The following is a 23,340-nucleotide window of genomic DNA, read 5'->3' on the forward strand; positions in this document are numbered from 1 at the left end:
TGGTTCTGCTCACAAAACCCTCCAAGGAAAAATCCCTTGATGTGCCCTTTTGGCTCTGGTCCCAGATTTATAGGTTTTTGTTCGGGAATAGTCACATGTTTACATTCTTCCCTACACTTTTCTGAGTTACGGTCACGCCTAAGAGAAAATCCTTTTTGCAGGTACAGATGTCATTAGTTCCAGTTGTTTGTAATCTCGCTCAGACAGGAAAATGTTGGCTCATTCATTTTCCATTGGAAATTGAAATAAATTGTTGGACGACAGAAGACAAACTATAGCAACTATCTCATCATGCCAGTAGCTATCCGATACCGATACTCTCTTTGGTGTCAAAAGTTTGCTATTTTGATCAATATGCCAACCCTGATTCCCTGTGCCACTGATCGTCTGTTGTAGTAAGATGAACAAAAACCTACTATCAATCAATCCGTTTTCTGACCCGGTTATCTTCACAGGAGTCGCGGGAGTGCTGGAGCCAATCCCAGTTGTCATCGGGTGGGAGGTAGGGTACACCCTGAATTGGTTGCAGGCCAACTGCAGGGCATATAAGAAATGAACAACTATTCGCACTCACAATCCCACCAAGGGGCAATTTAGGGTCTCCAATTAATGCATGTTTTTGGGGGGAATGTGGGAGGAAACTGGAGTGCCCGGAGAAAACCCGAGCAAACATGGAGAGAACATGCAAATTCCACACAGGTGGAGCAGGGAAATTGAAGCCTGGTCCTCTGTCAGTATTGCACACCCCTATTAGCGAAACAAGCAACTAAACAAATATGAGTGGATAAATAAAAAGTCACAGAAAGTGGTTTTCCATTATTTATTGATTTTAATTGCACGGCGGGAGATGACAAATGTCATAAAATTGATTGAAGTTGAGACTGTCTTCTGACAGATAATACAATAACATTTGGAATTTGGACTGACATAACCTAGCAAAAAGCAAATAATAAGTCAAGTGCAAGCATTTTTGGGAGGAGTTGATAAAGAAAGTAGGAATAAGATTTGCTGGCCTTCATATCTGTACTCCAAGCAAGGCCAAAATGCACCCATGCATTGATGACCGTGGCTAGATTAGGATACAAAGAGAAAAAAAAACATATAAGCAATGAAATCACAAATGTTTCCAATCAAGGAGGAGGTAAGGGTAACCTGTCTCAGGACACCTCGAAAACAAAAATGTTACATGAAAAGTTAAGGCATGTTTATAAGGCACTTTGTAAATAACATCTTCAGAGAAAATCAAAAAAAATATATATGCATTTCACACTCATGTATTCTCTTTGGGTGGCGCAGATCCTATGACAATGTTTGGAAAAATAATAATTGTGCTATGTGTAAATGAGAATGGCAAAGTGATTGCACACATTCAGCAAGTTGTCTGGTCTGAAAAAGTATCATAAAAGTCATGCACACAAAGGAAATTCCTAACCTGAATAGAGAGGTACATCATACAAAGGTATGACACAACAATGTTCAGAATATGTTAACACTACAATGTAAGATTTCAGACAATCCGTTGGATTTAATTCTAAGACTGAGTGGTTTCTCGTGGCATGTCCTGCAGACACTGAAAAATGCCTCTGATTTACAGACAGCCATGTCAACATATCCAGCTCTACTTTTTCGCATCTGAGGTAATGTGTGTCACAGATCTGTGAAGCAAAAGAATAACAACACAAAATAACAATGATTCTAATAATTCCTTGTTTAGTATTTCATGTAGTCATTAAGATTATGTTCACTTATTAAACCACAGTCTCTAGTAAATCAGCCCAACTGTACAGCATGACATTTAGCACAAAAACATGAAATAAATAAAAACAAGACTCATGACTGACTGTATTGTAAACTACAGATTGAGATTGAGTTGACCTAAAAATATTTAGGTCACTAAGAAGCATATCCTCCCATCTGCGCTGAAGTCCTTTATGAAATATGTGAATTTACACACTTTTCATTGATGCATGTTCTTCCGTCCAGACTGACACGCCCATATCAATGTACTTGGACACACCAAAGAAGCCCGATTCACTGAAAAGAGAAATGACTGAACATGGATTTTTAAAACTTGTACAAGTCATCAAAATCTGTAAAAAAAAGAGCACAATTCAAATTAAAAATACCATGTGTAAGCAGTAGTAGCCCTCAGGACACCTAGACCGCTCTGGCTACATTCACACTTTTACACTTTGAAGGAGAGCATGTTTTTTATTCTGTATGAAGTAAATCATGTAAATTTAATTTTCATCATAGGTGTACCTCACCTCAGAGGCAAACAAGAATTTGGTCACCTACAAAGACGCAAAAGATATGTGGCTCTCACAGACCTGTAACTTATTTTTCAAGAGGCTCTTCTGTCCTCCACTCATTATCCGTGTTATTGGCACCTGTTTGAACTTGTTATCAGGTTAAAAGACACCTGTCCACAACCCCAGACAGTTACACTCCCAACTCCACTATGGCCAAGACCAAAGAGCTGTGGAAGGACACCAGACAAAATTTTGTAGACCTGCACCAGGCTGGGAAGACTGAATCTGCACTAGCTCAGGAACTGTGGGCGCACTATTCAGAAAATGTAAGATGTAGAAGACCACGGATAATCACCCTTGATCTGGGGATCCATGGAAGATTTTACTGTGTGGGGTCAACAAGATCACAAGAGCGGTCACAGCAAAAATGCCAGGACTGCAAGGACTGAGAGAGAGAGAGAGCTGGGACCAAAGTAAGAAACCACTCTTGTGAAACTCGTGAGGATACGTGGCTCTGAAAATGGATGGCCTTTAGAGATGTTTGTAAGTAGCGGTCCCTTTGTACATCTTTTTAGTAAAAACTCACCTTGTCATGTTTGGAGGAGAAATAATGCTGATTTGTAATCAAAAAACACGATACCTACTATGAAGGATTGTGGCTGTTTTGCTGCAAAGGGGCCAGAACGACTCATCCGTGTAATGAAAGCATGAATGGCACCATGTATCATGAGATTTTGAGTGAAAACATTCTGCCATCAGCAAGGGCATTGAAGAGGAAACATGGCTGGGTCTTTCAACATGACAATAATCCCAAACCACCCGGGCAACAAAGGACTGGCTCCATAAGAACCATTTCAAGGTCCTGGAGTGCCCTAGCCAGTCTCCAGATCTCAACCCCATAGAAAATCTTTGGCAGGAGTTGAAGGTCTGTTTTTGCCTTTTCCCCTCATACGCACATGGGAGAATGTGCCCTTTAGTCAATAATTAGTCAAACATATCTTCTATTTGTTTTCTTGCCTCAGGTTAAAAATACTACTTTTGGTGAAGTGATCCTTTTGTGAGGTTATTCACCTGGTTGTTAAAAACCTGGACCTTGTTACAACCTGTACAATCTTTGAGGAATTTATGAATCACATTCTATACTCACTGAGCAATATGTGCAGCTTAAGGACATTCAACTGTCAATAGGCTTGTCGTCCTACAACGGCTGCTGCTACTACTACTACCACCACTAAAGCATTTCCCAATGGTAAACGGTGTTAAATAGTAAATATGTTGTTGTATATAAAAGCTTGTTGAAGAGTGCTTTTGAAGAGCAACTCTCTCACAATTAACAAGCCTAACAAGAGCAAGGTTTCCCAAATTGAGGTCAGACCCCAAAAATAAAGGACAAATTTCTGCTTTTTGAGTCTTGTCATAAATCCGTGTCAGATTAAGTTAGGAGAAAGATATTCACATACAAGCAAAATTTAAAATTTGGTTTACAAACAGGAATCCCCATTGAAGTTTTAGTTGAACCCTCAGTTGATGAATCTTATTTGAGGGCATCACTATAGCAAATGTAAGGCAAACAAGTTTCTCGCGGACCACTGCTTTCCTATATCATAAAATCCTAAATGTACTTTTGTATTACTGTCCAAAAATAGTGTTGAAACAAGGATTTCCCTTTAGTGCGTCATCTTTCTTCAACAAGAGTGGGAAATGGATGGTTAAATCGTCACACTGCTTCCTTTTTAGATTCCCTTGTGGACAAAATGTTTTTTCCAGATTTTAAGACTTCACATTTCATTGCATAGTTCCTTGTGATCATATGTTCAATTAATCGCTGCCACGGACTATTTTAGAAGTCAAATATCCATGTTAGCTGGGAAGGCTGGCAGTGAATAAGTTAAAGTACATCAACCTCTTACTGTTTCCTCATTTTGGCATTTGCAGACCCACTATTCAAGGCACTCATTAAGATCCGTACTCATCACACACGACCAGTCTTAGTCAGACCTTGTCGTGTTACAGTTTGGTGCGGGGATTAGAGGATAGACTCTCCAGCTTTGAACGGTGCATCCTCCTGAGGTTTGTCGTGCTCTAACATCTTTTGATTGACATCCATGAGCGCCTCCGCTTTCGCTTTCTTGCTCCTCGCCTCCACCCAGGGGATCAGGCACAGTATAGCCCCTCCGATCAGTGGGGGGATGCCTGCCAGGTAGAAAGCCAAGTCGTAGTTTCCCAGTCGATCCCTGAGGAAGCCTATAAACAGAAGGCAAGCATCTTAAAATCACTTTTAAAGCTTGGGCTGTGATCGGTCTCTATGACTACAGTATTGCAGCAGTTGTATTTGAAAGTGCCTTGAGCTAATATTTGTTAAAAAAAAAAACTTTTTTCTTTCGGCTTGTCCCGTTAGGGGTTGCCACATTGTGTCATTTTTTTCCACCTAAGCCTATTTCGTGTATCTTCCTCTCCAACACCAACTGTCCTCATGTCCTCCCTCACAACATCCATCAACCTTTTCTTTGGTCTTCCTCTCATTCTTTTGCCTGGCAACTCCATCCTCAGCACCCTTCTACCAAAATATTCACTCTCTCTCCTCTGGACATGTCCAAACCACCAAAGTCTGCTCTCTCGAACCATGTCTCCAAAACATCCTACATTGGCTGTCCCTCTAATGAGCTCATTTCTTATCCTACCCAACCTGTTCACACCAGGCGAGAACCTAAGTATCTTCATTTCTACTACCTCCAGTTCTGCTTCCTGGTGTTTTTCCAGAGCCACCATCTCTAATCTGTACATCATGGCCAGCCTCACCACTGTTTTCTAAACTTTGGCCTTCATCCTAGTGAATACTCTTCTGTCACATAGAACACCAGACACCTTCCGCCAACTGTTCCATCCTGCTTGGACCCGTTTCTTCATTTCCTTACCACACTCACCATTGCTCTGTATTGTTGACGCCAAGTATTTGAAGTCATCCACCCTTGCTATCTCTTCTTCCTGGAGTGTCACTCTTCCTCCTTCACCCCTCTCATTCAGGCACATATATTCTGTTTTACTTGAGCTAATCTTCATTCTTTTCCTTTCCAGTGCATACCTCCATCTTTCTAATTGTTCCTCCACCTGTTCCTGCTTTCACTGCAGATTACAATATCATCTGCGAACATCATGGTCCAAGGGGATTCCAGTCTAACCTCGTCTGTCAGCCCATCCATTACGACCGCAAACGGGAAGGGGATCAGCGTGGAACCCTGATGCAGTCCCACCTCCCCCTTAAATTCTTCTGCCCCACCTACGGCACATCTCACCGCTGTTCTGCTGCTCTCATACATGTTCTGTACTATTCGAACATATTTCTCCGCCACACCAGACTTGCGCATGCAGTACCACAGTTCTTCTCTTGGTACTCTGCCATAGGCTTTCTCTAGGTCTCCAAAGATACAATGTAGCTCCTTCTGACCTACTCTTTACTTTTCCACAAGCATCCTTAAGGAAAATAATGCATCTGTGGTACTCTTTCTAGGCAGACTGTTGCTCGCAGATACTTACTTCTGTCCTGAGTCTAGCCTCCACTACTCTTTCCCATAACTTCATTGTGTGACTCATCATCTTTATTCCTCTGTAGTTTCCACAGTTCTGAACAGGGCCTTTGTTCTTGAAAATGAGGACTAGCGCACTTTTCCTTTATTCTTCTGCCATCTTCCCTCGCGCGAGTATTCTATTGAATAAAAAAAAAAAAAAAAAAAAAACTCCACAGCTACCTCACCAAATTGCTTCCATAATTCCACTGGTCTGTCATCGGGTCTAACTGTCTTTCCATTTTTCATTCTGTTCAGTGCCTTTTTAACTTCTCCCTTACCAATCATCACCACCTCCCCAATCATTCACGCTTGCCTTTTCTACTCAACCTTCTCTCCCATTTTCTTCATTTATTAAATTGTCAAAGTACTCTTGCCATCTACTTAGCACATTACTTGCACCATTCAACATTTTTCCATCACTATCCTTAATCACCTTTACTTGCTGCACATCCTTCCCATCTCCATCCCTCTGTCTGCCCAACCTGTAGAGATCCTTTTCGCCTTCTTTCGTATCCAACCTGGAGTACATGTCGTCATATGCCACTTGTTTAGCCTTCGCCACCTCTACCTTTGCCCTATGGCGCATCTCAATGTATTCCTTAAGCCTCTCCTCAGTCCTCTCCGTGTCCCACTTCTTCTTCTCTAATCTCTTTTCTGACTTCCTGTATTTGGGGGTTCCACCACAAAGTCTCCTGCCCCCCTTTCCTACCAGAAGACCACCCCAAGTACTCTCCTGCCTGCCTCTCTGAATACCTTGGGAGTAGTATTCCAGTCTTCTGGGGGCTCTTCCTGACCATCTAGATCCTGTCTCACCTCTTTTTGAAAGGCCACACAACATTCTTCCTTTCTCAACTTCCACCACATGATTCTCTGCTCTAACTTATGTCTTCTTAATCTTTCTACCCACTACCAGAGTCATCCTACACACCACCATCCTATGCTGTCAAACTACACTCTCTCCCACCACTACCTTACAGTCAGTAACCTCCTTCAGATTACATTGTTCCAATAAAAACAATGAAGTAAAATTTGTTCCAACTGTCACAGAGTGTAAAAATTGTTTAATGTACAAGTGTATTTAGTAATGTTTCATAAATGTTATAATGCATGAAATATAGTTTTTGCTATACATCGTGCAAATTAAGAAGAATCATGGTCATGCATTTTCCCCTTAACAGTGAACAAAGTGGATGTAATGTGCAAAACTGAACATCAAGAGGGGTAAGTCAGCAGCCCTGAAGCATCTCGAGAACTTTTTTTTTTAAGATCTAAATTATCTATAATGAAATGGCAAGAACACTGTAACCTTTAAAGTTGTATGATATTTAATTGTCAAATTAATCAAAGTAATTAAAGTAGTAAATTTCCTATGAAAATATTCAATCTTCAACCACTTCTCGGGGTCAGGTCGCTGGGGCAGCAGTTTTACCAGGCATACCCAGATTTCCCTTTCCACAGCCACTTCATCCAGCTCTTCCAGAGGGATCCCAAGGTGTTCCCAGGCCAGCCAAGAGACATAATCTCTCCAGCACTTCCTGGGTCATCCCCAGGTTTCCTTCTGGTGAGACGTGCTCGGAACACCTCACCAGGGAGCTATCCAGGAGGCATCCGGATCAGATGCCCCAGCCATGTCAAAATGGCTCCTCTCAATGCGGCGGAACAGTGGCTTGACAATGATCCCCCTGTCCCCAGATGACCGAGCTTTTCACCACCTCTCTAAGGGAGAACCCAGATGGTTTTACCTCAGTTTCCTCACTGCTGTCCTTGGTTATGATAAATTAATACAAAAAAAAATGAAAGTTGATCACTGTATTCATGCCATTATAGATAAAGCTCTGTCAAATGGACATTCGCCAGTCCTGTCCTGCTTTACCTGCGATTGGAGGTCCCACAGTCATGGGCACGGACATCAGGCCCAGGAGAAAGCCGATGGCCTGGGACACATCCTCGGCTCCGACCAGCTCATAGGCGATGGGGGCCATGATACAAATGAAGCAGCCGTCAAAGATCCCCATGAGGAGGCACACTGCGATCAGTCCGCCAAAGAGGTTGCAAAGCGGGATCATCATTGACATGAAGCCAATAACGAAGAAGGAAGTCACCTGGGAGGTTAAAGAGGTTGTAAATGCAATTTTTTTTTCAACCTTGTTTTGTTGGATGTTTCCCTGAATCCTTAGCCATATTTTTTAAAGCCTTCACAAAATATAGTAGCCGATTTGAAAAGCAGTGGGGAGTTGTTTTTATTGTAGTTGATCTCACATTGTTTCCCTCATAGTCATCTAAATCCAATAATTACATGTCCAAAGGATCCCGTTAATGCAAGTGTGTATGTGTAGCTCACGTGTGCATGCAGCATGCTCAGTAATAGCTGAGGATTGTAAAAAATGGGAAGCAGCTGTTCTCAGGTTCTCAGTTCGAAGGACAGTTATTCTTTCTAAAGAAAAAAAATATTCACCGGCATTTTTCAGGCGTTTTTTGTTTGAGCTCTTTAATCATGAAACATTTCAGTTGAGAGGTTTATCGCAAATGCACTGCTCTAAACATTTCTGTACACACCAGGAACCTTTTAACTACACCCCGTGTAGTACTGGCTTGTGAATATGCAGTAGGTGCTTGAATTCCTTGTGACATGAATTCAAAGGCGCGGATCATCCATTTTCTGAGCCGCTTATCCTTACACAGATCACGGGAGTGCTGGAGCCAATCCCAGCTATCTTTGGGCAGGAGGCGGAGTACACCTTGCCTTGGTTGCCAGCCAATCGCAGGGCACATTGAAACAACTATTTCCACTCACAATCATATCTAGGGGCAATTTAGAATCTCCAACTAATGCATGTTTTTTTTGGGATGTGGGAGGAAACCGGTGTGCCTGGAGAAAATCCACGCAGGCACGGGGAGAACATGCAAACTCCACACAGGTGGGGCTGGGATTTAAACCCGGTCCCCAGAACCGTGAGGGACTGATACATTCCTTAAAAATGCTCGTCGATAATGACAACATAGCAACACAAAGGTTTGTCATTTGTAATCTATGAAGAAAACCCCTTTTTTTTAATCGTCTTTATCGACAAGGTCTAGCCACACGCTTGAGTCAGGTTAGGGGATCCATTGAGTTTGTTCTGAGTTTGGGATTTGGCTGTGCCTCTCGGAGGCTGTACTGGAAGACAATGACACACTACAAATCATAGGAATTCCCTGTAGTAGAATGTAAACCGTACGTGCATATATTTGAGGTCCCACTACTGTGGTGAGTTGTTAGCAGAGGCGGGATTAAGTCTGAGTCAAAAGTACTGTAAATTTCAAGTTTAGAATGAAAGTATGGAGGTGAGTGTGCGTGTGTCTTGGGAAAAAGAGGTCTGTGTGTGTTCCAAGGGAGACGGTGAAGTCATGAGGTTTAGCACATGCAGGCCATTATCTAAGCCCTCATCCATAAGCTTTCTGAATTCCACAGGTTTCTCCCATCCCCCACATATTCACATTCCAGCCAATGTAATAATACTAATAAAACTGTATATTAATAATTAATATTTATATTAGTTGGCTGTGATAGCATATCTATATGACTACACTATGCACACAGTATCATTTCTGTCATTTATAAAGCAATTCTAATTGGAAGTGTTTTGATTATTTAAAAGAATAAATTGCTTAATGAAATATATTAATACAATATGCATCCATACATTTTCTGAGCCGCTTATCCTCAAAAGGGCTGCAAGAGTGCTGGACCCTATCCCAGCTATCACCAGGCAGGAGACTGGATACCCCTTGAACTGGTCGCCAGCCAATCACAGGGGACATGGAAACAGACAATAGTTGCACTCACAATCATACCTAGAAGCCTATTATCCATCCATCCATTTTCTTAGCCACTTATCCTTAAGGGTCACGGGGAGTGCTGGAGCCTATCCCAGCTGTCAATGGGAAGGAGGCGGGGTACACTCTGAACTGGTTGCCAGCCAATCGCAGGGCACATTGAGACAAACAGCCGCACTCACAATCACACCTTGGGGCAATTTAGAGTGTCCAATTAATGTCATGTATTTTTGGGATGTGGGAGGAAACCGGAGTACCCGCAAGAAACCCACGCAGGCACGGGGAGAACACGCAAACTCCACACAGGCGGGTTCGGGATTGAACCCGGGACCTCAGGACTGTGAGGCCAACGCTTTCCTGCTGATCTGGCATGCTGCCAGGAGCCAATTAATCCCTTTTTTGGGGGGTGTGGGGTTGTGGGAGAAAACGCGAGTGCCTAGAGAAAAACCACGCAGGCATGGGGAGAACATGCAAACTCCACACACGTGCAGCTGGGATTCAAACCCTGCTCCGCAGAACTTTGAGGCCAACGCTCTACAGCTGCTCCACTGTGCTGCCAATTTTGACAATAACTACCATTTTTTATTATGATTATTATAAATTTAAATTTAAAACATTTAAATTTCCGGATTTGGATTTACTCCCCCCTCTGCTCATCACTTTCTACAGTAGACTGGCAAGAAGGATACGTATGTATGCACTAGATTCTACAAGAAGGAAATCTTATGATTCGTAGTGTGTCAGTGTTGTCCAGGACAGCCTCAGAGAAGTATAGCCTCCTCCCAATCTCAGAAAAAAAAACTATGGATCCCGTAGCCTGACTCAAGCGTGTAGCTTGTCTTTGTCTCTGCTGAGCAAGAACGTAACTCAAAACCACGTGCCAGTACAAAAGTATTTACTTTTAAAATACTCAAGGATTACCATTATTTTTTATTCCAATATGTATCACCAAAGTAATTGAGAGAATCTGTATAATGTTGTAAACATCTTGATTTGAGTTGAACTCAATGGACTAGTTTATAGAGTTTATAGAAAATAATTAAAACCAACTACAGCACACTAGTTCGATGAGGAACATGAAAATGAAGATGTTTAAATATGGGTAAAATCATGTCAAATCAATGGGTTAAATGTTGCAGCAAACACTACAAGGCTGAAAAGTATTGTTGTTTCTTAAGGATATCTTGTAAACATAAGGAGAGGAATCCTTTGTGGACTACAACACTTGATTTAATATGATCAAAATGGTTTGGGCGAAAAAAAATCACCAATGACCTACAACCAAGCGAAGAACTGTAGCAGTGCATGTGCTGTGTTGGCATATTACTATATAGATAGACGATGACATCTCTGACGGCTCAAGACTGAATATGCCCATACGTACTTTTGGGGGAGTTGATATGACAATTTATGATTGAGAACATAAAATGTTTGCTCAATGAAATAAAGGGACCAGCTGTAGGCTTTGTATGAACAAGTTATTTTTGTTGTGATTCTATCGAAGGGTGTTTGGGACATGGCTGAGAATGTCTGGTGAAGTGAGCTGTGAGGAAGCGATGAGAAGTCAGAGGGCCCACTTGGTTGTCAGAAAAAAAATTTGGTTGGTTGGCTATGTGGCTGGCCTGAAGGGGTTCTTATTGCTGCTAATTTATTTAAATAGAACTCCACTCTGTCTCAAATTTATAAATCTAACCATTGTTAGTGACACACAAGCATAAAAGGGAGTGGACATGGTTAAAAAACAAAACTCATGGTCGGTATTAAAAGGGCCTCAAAATATACCCAATACAACTTATATTTTCGGCGTCATGGAGCCATGCTATCACATTGTCTCTGCCAGAGGTCCGTGAGGCATTTGTTATCGGGCCACAGAGACAGAATGACCGATTTATATTCTTTATGTTGTATTGCAATTCATGTTGCAAAATACAGGTAAATCAAGAATAACTTGTCTGTTGGGGCTGGAACTATACCTGCAGGTAGACTTTGTTGACCCCGTGGATGTAGTCAGCAACTCTTCCAAAAATGAGTCGCCCAATACTGGACGTGATGCCAATGCACATGAGCAGAATTTCTTTATTTGAATCCTCCCCAAAGCGCTCCTGCACATGCTTCATCTGTGCATCAGAAAGAAAACAAACACATTTGTCAGTGTCTTGATTTCTATTTGGCTAAACAAGAAAAAAAATGGTGGTAATACACCCAAAGCACAAATGACAAAAACTGGGAACAGTCGTAAACCTTCCCAGGAGTGGATAACCAACTAAAATTACTCAGAGTGCGACGACAATTCATCCAGGAGTTCACAAAATAACCTCAAACAACATCTAATGACCTGGAGGCCTAACTGGCCTCAGTTAAGGGCAGTGTTTATGACTCTACCATAAGAAAGACACTGGCACAAAATGGCATCCATGGGAGAGTTCCCAGAGGAAAACCCCTGCTGTCAGCATAGAATAAAAAGCCTTGTCTCACTAAAAGCTTCTTGATGATCCTCAAGAACAAGAACGGAACAAGCCGAAGGGAAAAGAAGAAGATTCTGTGGAGTCACGAGACAAAAACTGAATTTTTTTGAATGTGTACATCCTTACATCTGGCATAAAAATGGCACAGCATTTGATAAAAAGAACATTATGCCAACAGTGAAGCATGGTGGAGGCAGTGTGATGGTCTGGGGCTGCTTTGCTGTCTCAGGTCCAGGAGAACTTGCTGCGATTAATGGAAGAATGAATTCTGATGTGTATCAGAAAATCCTGAAGAACATCCAGCCATCAGTTAGTGATCCTCAAACTCAAGCGCTTTTGGATCATGGAGCAGAACAATGATCCGAAACACACTAGCAAGTCCCCTTCTGAATGGCTAAAAAAAAAAAAAAATTAAGGTTTTAGAGTGGCCAAGTCAAAGTATGGATTTAAATCCAATTGCGATGCTGTGGTGTAACCTCAAACGGTCAGTTCATCCTCGAAAACTCTCCAATATGGCGGTGTTGAAACAATTCTGCAAAGAAGAGTGGGACAAAATTCCTCCATAGCGATGTGAAAGACTCATCACCAATGATCGCAAACACTTGATTTTAGTTATTGCTGCCAAAGGTGGCACAACCTATTAGGTTTAGAGGCCAATCTCACAGTGGCTCAGAATGGTGGAGAGACTCTCGGCTGGCCTTGAATGCCTTGGGATCCCTGCAGAAGAGCTGCATGAAGTGGCTGGGGAAAAGGAAGTCTGGGTATTCCTGCACCTGCAACCCAACCCAGAAAAGCGGTAGAAGATGGATGGATAGTCAGAAAGGTTTGGAATTTTTTTGTGCTGTAATAAATTGAATTGTCATTTGAAAACTGAATTTTGTGTTTCCTTGGGTGTCCTGAGTGATGTCAAAATTGGTTTGATGATTTGAGACCTTTGTGTGAAATAGGTATGCATAAATAAATAAATAGATAAATAAACAAGTAAATAATCAAATAAATAAACAAACAAATAAATAAATAAGGGGGCAAACAGTTTTTAACGACACTGTATGTTTACAATGACATCCCAAACCTTTGTAAAGATGCCGGGAGAGACTATCAGAAAATGTGGTGATGAAACTTATCAAAACGTTTGTGGACAAAGGAAGAACCGTTACCATTGTGGCGAATGCAGAACAGAGTTGGTGTGGCAATCCCAAGTATGTTCAGACAATGAAGATCAGGGGTCTCAAAGGGGAGTCTTGTGGGCTATTTGTGGCACGTGATATATTTTGTGGCTCCCACCTTGATATGAAAGTTTAATGTTAGTGCAGCACTCGAGTTTTATATGAATGGCAATTTTGGAGTGTTGTGAGCAGAGCTGATGAACCTACCAATCAGCATGACTCTCGGGGATGTGACATTGACCGGGGTCAATGCAAGCAAAGAAACATTTTTCAATGAGTGTAAGACACAGCATCGTTGCCACAGAGTTTTTTTCTAGCAGTTTTCCAGAGAGGTTTTTCATACTAGTGTTGTAATTCATTTTATTTTGTGTTGAAAAATAACAAAAGACGTTTGAGATGATAGGATTGTTTTTAAATTTCTCATTCAAATTGAGCATGCATCCAGGTGTACCCAGACTGCGGCCCAGCCTCAGCCTGACTCTGCCTCCAAGGTAAATTGAGTTTGAGACTCCTGATGGAGATGGTTGAAGTTCTGAAACGCCAAAACGCAGAAATAAGGACATGCCACAATCTCAGAGGAACATGTGAGATTTTTGTAGCCTAAATGCATTGGGTATTTTTATTCTCTGTACCCACATGTTCCACAGATTATGCTTATTTCACTGGAGTGATATATAAGAGGTAAATGAATATATATAAGTGGTAAATATATATATATATATATATATATATATATAAATTTTTTATTATAAGTAAAAAAGTCATCTTGTTTGAAACTTGTGCTTCAGCAATAAAACTTGAGAAATTAAATCATCTTACTAAGTAAGGAGGGGGAAATGAGTTTTCATTGTGATCACAAAAGTGGAAATATTACTAGCTGTAGCCTGCTAAACACACAATACTGTGAAAAAATACTGTACACTAGTTTTAAACCTGTACTTCTCTCTTGCTACATTAAAACACACTGATGTATTCATGTAAAGCTCAAATGAAGATCAGTTCCTTTCCAGAAATTGTGTCGAGAGTAATTTGCCTTGTTTACACGGCAATGATGACGAGATTGTGAAGAATGGTGGAAAAACTACACCAGCCGGTGATTTGGGGATGGGAATAAAAAAAGCCAAACTGATGGACTGTTCACACCTGAGTTATGATATTACCAGAGTTCAACCTCATCCAGTCACTCGGCAGCCCTTTCGGCATGAAAGGTAGAAAAGCCAAACGTCTCGGCTCCAGGACTTCAGTTGTTATATTGACTAAAGATTTCTTTCAACTACTTTGTCAATGGTTGTTTTATTGAGTTGTTCATTGAGTTCACAGAAATAATACAAAAGCTAGTTAAATAATGCTGTTTTTTTCTTAATTGTATGAATAATTGTGGCGATTGATGCCAATTTTTTGACTTGTCCACCTGCTTCCAAAAATGTCCGCGCATGTGCCTGGTAGCAAGATAGACATGGTCAGAAACAACAACAACAGCAAAAAAAAAAAAGAGAAGCTCAAGCAGATTCATTGCCAGACAGACAGAACTCCAATACCACATTGATGGCCCATTACTCCTTTGACTACAAAAGCAGGTGATCCAGTATCACCACAATAGAGAAAGACACTATTTGCTTTATTATAAGCCAGTGCACCAATTTTAAAGCTTTTACGTAAAATTACCAGATAGTGCTTCCGTATTTCAGGTTCAGATGGCACTCTTTTCAGGGGAAACAGAACAATTTGTTATTTGACCCATGTTTCAGCCTTCCTTCATTTTTCTGTGCCGTGTCACACCATCGACGACCATTGTTTTCTATGACAAGCACAGAATTGGCGCTGATGTTTCAGACTTCCCCCTGTCAGACCCCAGTCTGGGTAGCAGACAGAAGAGAAGAGAAAAACACTGACTGGGAACCTTAGAACAGGATGATCTATGAATAAAAACAGTCGGAATTTTCAAATAAAACAAGTCACCATGTGAGCCACCACAAGTTACTGCACAGCAATCCTCCCAGTAAGATGTTTTCTCTGCGTCAGTGTTTCACATCTTGTTGCCCAAAATGAGGGTGAGTGAAAAATTGTTTTGGTTTAACAAGAGCTGCAAAGAGTGGACCCTGTTTTCATCGAAGTGTGACAACAGGTTCAAACAACATAACACTTGGTTTTCTGTTATTTTCCATGGGCAATTTTTCATTTTTTTTATACAGAAAGGTTGACCAGGGTTCCAGAGCATAGAGTGTGTGAGACTTGAGGTTCCACTGTACTTTATTTCCTGGAAGTCCATTTGTTACTGCCCAAATAAAACACTCAGCCATCCACTTTGCACACCGTGCTTAAACTCCTTGAAGAACAACAGCATTTGGCCACTAAATGGCACTTATTTAATCCTCATGCTCAGGAAAACATGTTCTGTGTAAACGGGTTGATCAGGTCCCCAGAAGGCATTGTGTGGGAAATTTCTGACATTCTACCATATGGGCTGCTGTTTCAAAAATGTTTACACAAGTGCAAAGGTTCTCCTAGTCGACTCTCATTTTGCTTGCTCTGCGGGGGCCAGGCTGTGTGTGCTACTTTGCAACCGTCTTACAGACAGTGTTAAATGATGCAAAATCATCCATAGCGATTCATCTTAGGTTTAGGCATCTTTGTTTTTAAGAATTAAAGATTTTTGCGATTCCTCTACCCCTGCCTTCCCTCCCTGCTTCCCTGCATTTGGGTCCTCCAAGCCTTACTGTCCCTTCCAACCGGTTTTAGCTTGCCAACCAAGGTTGCCCTCTTTGAGTATATTTTTTGTTCTCTTTTTCCTTTTCACTAGTGTGTTTATTAGACTGAGATTTTTGCAGTTTTGAGGAGGACATTGATGATATGATCACCTGCCTGATTCAGATTATGATCACAGATTTTTTTTTTTGGTTCCTTCCCTAGTTTTAAAAGTCCATGTCAGTTTTTGTCATGTCTCCCCGTCTCGAGCCCCCATGAGTCTAAGCCCAAATCTTTTTCCTATTACCTTTTCTGGGGGACCTGTTTGGCTATTTATCCAGGACCCTGCGTGGTGGCCAGCAGGGGGGCGTCAAAGTGGACCTCAGTTTTTGTCTTCTTTTTCTATTCTGCCAAAATCACATCAAGCTAAATCAGCTCCCGTGTCACCTTGTTCTGTACCACCCATGTTTCCTAGTTGACCTTCTCAAGTCCCTGTGCACTCTACCCAGTCATATCTACTCCGACCAAGCCTCGATGGCGGCATGCAGAGGAGCCAATTGCAGTCCCAGTGCTGGCTCCCCGCCAGGCTACCCAGCAGATGCGGCCGGCCCCCGTGCCTGCTCCTGCTTCTTTTCCGGTGGCGCCCAACCAGCGGCCACCACCCTCAGCTGCTCTTCTGGCGCTGCCCATCCTGCGGCGACAACTTTCACCTCCTCTTCCAGCACCGGCCTACAGGCAGCACCTTCAGCTCCTGTACCAGCAGCGCCCGACCAGCAGCCTCCCCCTTCAGCTCCTGTTCTGGCGGCGCTTGACCACCTGGCCCTGTTGCCTGGCTCCTGCTTTGTCATTGGTTCCGTCACCATGGACGTCCACCTGAATGTCCCCGTAGACCCTGGCGCTTGTTCTCCTGGCCGGCCTCCTGAACTGTGCAGCCAAGCTCACTTTGGGTGGCCTGGGAGCCCACCAGAATGACCCTGATGCGTAACTATTTTGTATTTCCTTGTGTTGTCTCTGAGTAATATTGTAATTGGTTTGATGATTTGAAACTCTTGTGTGTGACACATATTCAAAAAATAATAATTTCTAAACTCTGCAGTAAACAAAAAATAAAAAAGGAAGAGGGTGCATTCCAGTGACCAATTATTTGAGGAATAAAAATATTTGAAAGAACACAAATGAAACCCATCATGACCTCTAAACCAATCAGAGACAGTGAAGGCTGAGGACCCTCCATCTGATAGGCTGTGTGCACATGCATGCTTTTGAAATGCGGGTGGTCAGGTACACAAAGCTAAATTTTCTGACGGTAGCTGGAGAATAGCATAAATTCACGAGTGGAATTGGTTCCAAAGCCTTATACCACTACAACAATGTGGGAACATTACGGACTCAAATGAATGTGACCATCCTGTGTAACCCATGAGCTGGTATGTCGAATATTTATGAAATCGTAACAAAGACAAAACAACGTAAAACCTCAAAGTGACACAATCCGTTTTAAACAACTACTTCAGCTGGAAATGAAAAGCAGTGTAATATTATGCGTGCAATTATGAAAGTCATTGCTCACCAGTGAAAGTACAAACAAGAAAGTGTATATGCATGTCTACTCTCATATTCACAATTGTAAGAGATGGAGCCATTGAAGATGTTGACAAAGTTTCTTTCGGCTTGTCCCTTTCGTGGTCGCCACAGCGTGTCATCTCAGATGAACGCACATATTTGTCTGGTACAAGTTTTACGCCGGATGCCCTTCCTGATGCAACCCTTCTCAAAGCAGCATTTAAAGAATGACTGCAAACATTTGAAAAGAACAAATCAATTCAAAACGGGTTGCTTTGCTGTACTTGTAATTTAATTAATGTATCGTTGGCAATTTTTCTCAAGAGACTAGAACCCGATTGGCAATATATTGCCTGTTAAGGCATTGAGTGTTTAGAGTAGATCAATGTGCCAAATGTTTAATATTCATTCATTTTCTTATCTTATTCTCACGAGGGTCGCGGGAGTGCTGGAGCCAATCCCAGCTGTCATTGGGCAGGAGGCAGGGTACACCCTGAACTGGTTGCCAGCCAATCGCAGGGCACATAGAGACTAACAGTTTGCACTCATAATCACACCTACGGGGAATTTAGTGTCCAATTAATGTTGCATGTTTTTGGGATGCGGGAGGAAACTGGAGTGCCCGGAGAAAACCCACGCTGGCACAGGGAGAACATGCAAACTCCACACAGGGAGGGCCAGGATTCGAATCCCTGTCCTCAGAACTGTGAGGCCAACGCTCAAGAGCTGCATCACTGTGCTGCCAATGTTTAATATTTGATTTCAATTTTTGTGACCAGAGCCTGAGTCTGTTTTATTGCTACTTCTTAGCTCAGATTTTTATTGTTCTGTCTTACAAAGTTCAGTCTTGGAATTAAGAGAATTGCTCTTAAAAAGGTAAAGATATCCTTCTAAGAATTTGCTGTTGTGACACTTACACACTCACTATAGTCTAAAACAAAGAAGTAACAATAACCGGCAGAACATAATCTGCAGGGAATGTCTGTAAAAGTAAATGCTCTATACAGTTGAAGGATTAAATAGAAACGAACTTACCAGATGAACGTAAGGCACAAAGTAGCCATAAAGGGCTGCTGGGATGCCGAAAGCCCATATGCGATATCCCACGGATTTCCAAATGGTGACGCTGAAGATCTGGGTAATGGGCGGACAACCACGTGTGCTCCTGGGTTTGCGTGGCAGCAGAGGCTTGTAGGTGAAGCCGGCCAACATGAGCACAAACATGAAGATGCAGAGGACACGCATGGTGTTCTGCAGGCCCAGTCTGTCCAGCAGGCTGGACAGCAAGAAGGGAAGTGTGACGGTGAACAAGCTGCTGCCAGCAGTCACGATACCATTCACCAATCCGAGTCGCTTCTTAAAGTAGTGGCCCAAGATGACCAGGCTGGGCTGGTAGGCAAAGGAGCAGCCGCAGGAAAACACAATGCCATAGGTGAAATACATGGGGCCTAGAGACCTGCAGGGGGATTAAAAAAATACAAAAGGGTTTGTATTTAGTTATTTTATGGAGACTTTACTATTGAATTTTTCCACTGCACATCGAATCGATCAATCAGGGTCCGCAATAGCTTTGGTTTGGCCTAATCTGTTTTCTACATCAAAGCAAAACAGAAACTATAATCACCATGCCCCATTAAATGCATTGGAACCAATGACGTAGACTAAAAACTGGACTGCGCACAGGCAACTTTCACGTGGTCAACTCCCGGTGAGGGCAAAATATTGCTTTGGGTACTATTTCACGTGAAAGTTGACGTTGTTTGGCATCCTTACATTGTGAAACATAACATCAAATTTAATTAGAATACATTAGGTTTAGCTTTTTTGTTACGCTGTTGGCTGTCAAAACTGTGCAGGTGGTTGCAAAGAAATAACTTTACACTGGTAAGTGTGTTTCAGCTTAACCTTCATAATTAATTATTATATATTTTTTGCATCATTTTCCATTACAATGTGTGTATGTTTAGCATACTTTTTGCCCTGACCAGAAGTCAGACCCTGTTGACCTTGTCGGAGCCGATGATGGATGCAGAGTGTGCAGTCCAGTTTTTATTCTACGTCATTGATGAGAACCAAGGTTGTGTGTATTTACTTCCCAGCATTTGGCAACTGGCCACAGTACATGTTGTTCTAGAGGAGATGAGGGCAAGGAAAAAAAGAAAAAGTGTGTACTCCATACAGTATAATAGTTCAGTGTCCCAAGTAGAGTTGTGTGATAGGATCAAAATGTTTAATCCCTATATACCTGTAGGTAACTTCATTTCCTATTCTATATCAAGTCTATTGCAAAACAATATTTCTTACATTTCTTAGCCACTTATCCTCACAAGGGTCGTGGGAGTGCTGGAGCCAATCCCAGCTGTCATCGGGCAGGAGGCGGGGTACACACTGAACTGGTTGTTAGTCAATTGCAGAGCACATAGAGACAAACAGTCGCACTCACAATCACACCTAGGAGCAATTTAGAAAGTCCAATTAATGTTGAAAGTTTTTGTGATGTGGGAGGTAGCTGGAGTACGTGGAGAAAACCCACACAGGCACAGAGAGAACATGCAAACTCGGGTCCTCAGAACTGTGAGGCCAGCGCTTTACAGCTGTGCCACCGTGGTGCCTCTATTGCAATACTTTTTCTTAAAATTCCATGAAGAGCAGTTTTGTCTTTTCATTTACAAAAAAAATGGTATATTCCGCATTCCCTCAATATTCATGGCTATGTTCCTTACACTCAAATCTGCAACTAATGGATACAGTATTAATATTCCTATGTATGATGTCATATTTTTGCAATTATAAAATGCAGTTTAAAGTTCTCCAAAATGACACATATATTATGTGCACAATAATTGAATGTCTTGTCAAATACAAAGTACACTTGAACACTGGTTAAACTGTTAACATGCATGTGTTTTAGCATGTACATAAGCCACTATATGATGCCGCTCACAAGGATATAAGGACTAATTGCATTTCACATCTGTAAGCAGAAGAAGCTTACATTGCCCCTCACCCTGCCTGCATAGGCAAGTCATTATTGACGATGTTGTACACACTCACGGTGTCACATTGAAACTAAAACTATCACACCACAGCAAACAGAATCTAGCATGTAATAAAACAGAAAAAATGACTCAAGAAATAATTGACACAAGACATCCATCCATCCATCCATCCATCCATCCATCCATCCGTCCATCCATTATCTACCGCCTTTATGGGTCAGGTCGGGGAAGTAGCTTCAGCAGGGATACCCAGACTTCCCTTTCCCCAGCCACTCTTCCAGGGGGATCCCTAGGCGTTCCCAAGCCAGCCGAGAGCCATACTCTCCAGCGTGTCCTGGGTCGTCCTCGGGGTCTCTTTCCGGTGGGACATGCCTGGAACACCTCACCAGGGAGGCGTCCGGAAAGCATCCGAATCAGATACCCCAGCCACCTCATCTGACTCCTCTTAATGCCAAGGAGCAGTGGCTCGACAATGAGCCCCTCCCAGTTGACCGAGCTTCTCAACCTATCGCTAAGGGAGAGCCCAGACACCCTGCGGAGGAAACAAATTTCGGCTGCTAGTATCCGGAATCTTATTCTTTCGATCACAACCCACAGCTTGTGCCCATAGAAGAGGGTAGGCTGAAGGGCAATGTTTATAAAAGAGTGGTGAGGCCAACCATGATGTATGGATTAGAGACTGTGGCACTGAAGAGATGACAGGAAGCAGAGGTGAGGTGGCAGAAATGAAAATGTTGGTTCTCTCTAGGAATGAGCAAGTTGGATACGATTAGAAATGAGGTTATTAGAGGGGCAGCCAAAGTTACATGTCTAGGAGACATGGTTTGAGAGAGATCAGACTTTGATGGTTAAGACATGTCCAGAGGCGAGAGAGCGAGTATATTGGTAGAAATGTGCTGAGGATGGAGCTGCCAGCCAAAAGAGCGAGTGGAAGACCAAATAGAAGGTTGATGGATGTTGTGAGGGAAGATAGGAGAGCAGTTGGTGTTCGAGAGGAAGATGCAGGAGATGGGTGTACATGGAAAATGAAATAGAAGAACATTGAAGTGTTTGTATATCATTGTTACAGAATATGTAGCATTTTGATATTTGGAGAATTCGGGTAGCACTGTTGTTGACAAAATGGATAATCTCTTCCTCCTGGAGGGCATGTATCGGTTCAAATGGTTTGTTTTGTCTTACCTTGAGAATGGGCCAGATGGTAACTGTTATATGGATGGTGTTCACGAGTGAGGGGAGTTCAATAAATCAAGTCTTTATTTACTTTGCGGTAGAATTTCACATCCCTTTTAAATACTCGTTTACGACACTGCTAGTGAAACATGGATCTAAATATTGCAGGGACATGTGCTTATCAGAGAACAAACTGGGCTCCACCCAAAGAGTTAGAGGGAAAGAGGGAAATGAAAATCCATTTGGTTTCAAACGGAAACTGCAAAACATGCCACCCACAAGTCGTTACTCGAAACTCAAACACCTACAATATTTCCTACGACTTAAAAACAAAAACTATACAGAGACAGTGTTGAGTTGAGGTAAGGCACTGTTTCATCAAAACAGCAAGGTTATGAAAAGAAAAAAAAAGGGGGGCTACATAGCAGGGAGGCTGTATGGCACAGTAAATTAGACAATAAACAGTACCAAATGGATTTTTTCCTTCTTTTCAACACTAAATCTTTGGGTGGAGTCCAGTTTGTTCTCTGATAAACACTTTTCCCTGCGATATTTAGATACTTGCTTTACTAGCAGTGTTGTAAATGAGTATTTAAAATCGATGTAAAATTCTACCGCAAAGTAAACAGTGACTCCATTTATTGAACTCCACTCACACGTGCACACCATAATATAACAGTCGCCATTACTGTTATTTTATATTTCTATTTTTTGGGGTGGCTGCTGGCTCCTGTGTTGGGCCATGTTGTAGGTTGGGCTTCCCATGCTCTCCAGGGTTCACGGGGACAGTGTCGGTGGTGGAGTTTGCTGGATGGCGGGTGCAGGTGGGGAAGGTGTTGGGTGTGGATGGCAGTGATCTAGTGACTTTGCAGTTCATTTGGGCTTGAGACTTCCTTGGGTGGTTGGTGCTGTTAACTAATATCTTTGCTAGAAACACTATAGATTTTAATTACTTGTGCTGGGATCACACAGATTATACTAACATCACCTCAAGTTCTTCCAGGCGTTTTGACATCAATAAAATAATCTCACTGCATCACTCGACAGTACTATTGCTTTGCTCATTTTCCCACATCCTGTCCTACCCTTGTCTATCTTTCTTATCTGGTTATCTTGGTTAGTTATTTCATGTTCTCACCAGGTTTCTCCCCTCCAACCAATCTAGAAATAACTGTTGTAATGTTACTCGTGTTTGAATATCTAGACAGACTCATTATTGTTCTGCTGTGGTTCTCACAGCTCATTACCTTGTCCACTCTGTCCCTCGCTCCTAGGTGTGATTGTGAGTGCAGCTGTTTGTCTCAATGTGCCCTACAATTGGCTGGCAACCAGTTCGAGGTGTACCCTGCCTCCTGTCCGTTGATAGCTGGGATAGGCTCCAGCACTCCCCGTGACCATCGTGAGGATAAGCGGTTAAGAAAATGGTTGGATGGATAATGAGTTTGAGTATTTAAAATTCCCCTTTTCCACAGCAAGACTGTTCTAGCACAAAGGCATAAAGATCCACCATTCTTCTAAGCCAGTGTTTTTCAATCTTTTTTCAGGCAAGGCACACTTTTTTCATTCAAAAAAATCCCACAGCACACCACTAGCAGAAAGTGTAAAAATTAGTCTGACGCCAATGTGAACAATATAGTCGTCTCACAAAATGATAG

The 23,340-nt window shown here is 42.2% G+C and overlaps 1 protein-coding gene across 2 annotated transcripts in view; it reads right to left on the bottom strand.

Annotated features, from left to right (window-relative positions):
• Positions 1–786: 786 nt before the first annotated feature.
• Positions 787–23,340, bottom strand: part of slc16a10 (solute carrier family 16 member 10) — a 67,770-nt gene continuing 45,216 nt past the window's right edge. Inside the window, exons 4-7 of one of the 2 annotated variants that reach the window (XM_061812024.1) lie at positions 18,549–18,969; positions 11,608–11,751; positions 7,692–7,920; positions 787–4,496 (exon numbers count right to left, since the gene is read on the bottom strand). In XM_061812024.1, coding sequence (XP_061668008.1) covers positions 4,279–4,496; positions 7,692–7,920; positions 11,608–11,751; positions 18,549–18,969 — 1,012 coding nt within the window. In that variant the 3' untranslated portion in view covers positions 787–4,278. Of the gene's footprint in view, positions 4,497–7,691; positions 7,921–8,798; positions 9,592–11,607; positions 11,752–18,548; positions 18,970–23,340 lie in introns of those variants that run through there. The other variant, XM_061812025.1, reaches the window with a different exon arrangement.

This window comes from Syngnathoides biaculeatus, chromosome 23, assembly GCF_019802595.1.
Source record: "Syngnathoides biaculeatus isolate LvHL_M chromosome 23, ASM1980259v1, whole genome shotgun sequence".
NCBI lineage: Eukaryota > Metazoa > Chordata > Actinopteri > Syngnathiformes > Syngnathidae > Syngnathoides > Syngnathoides biaculeatus.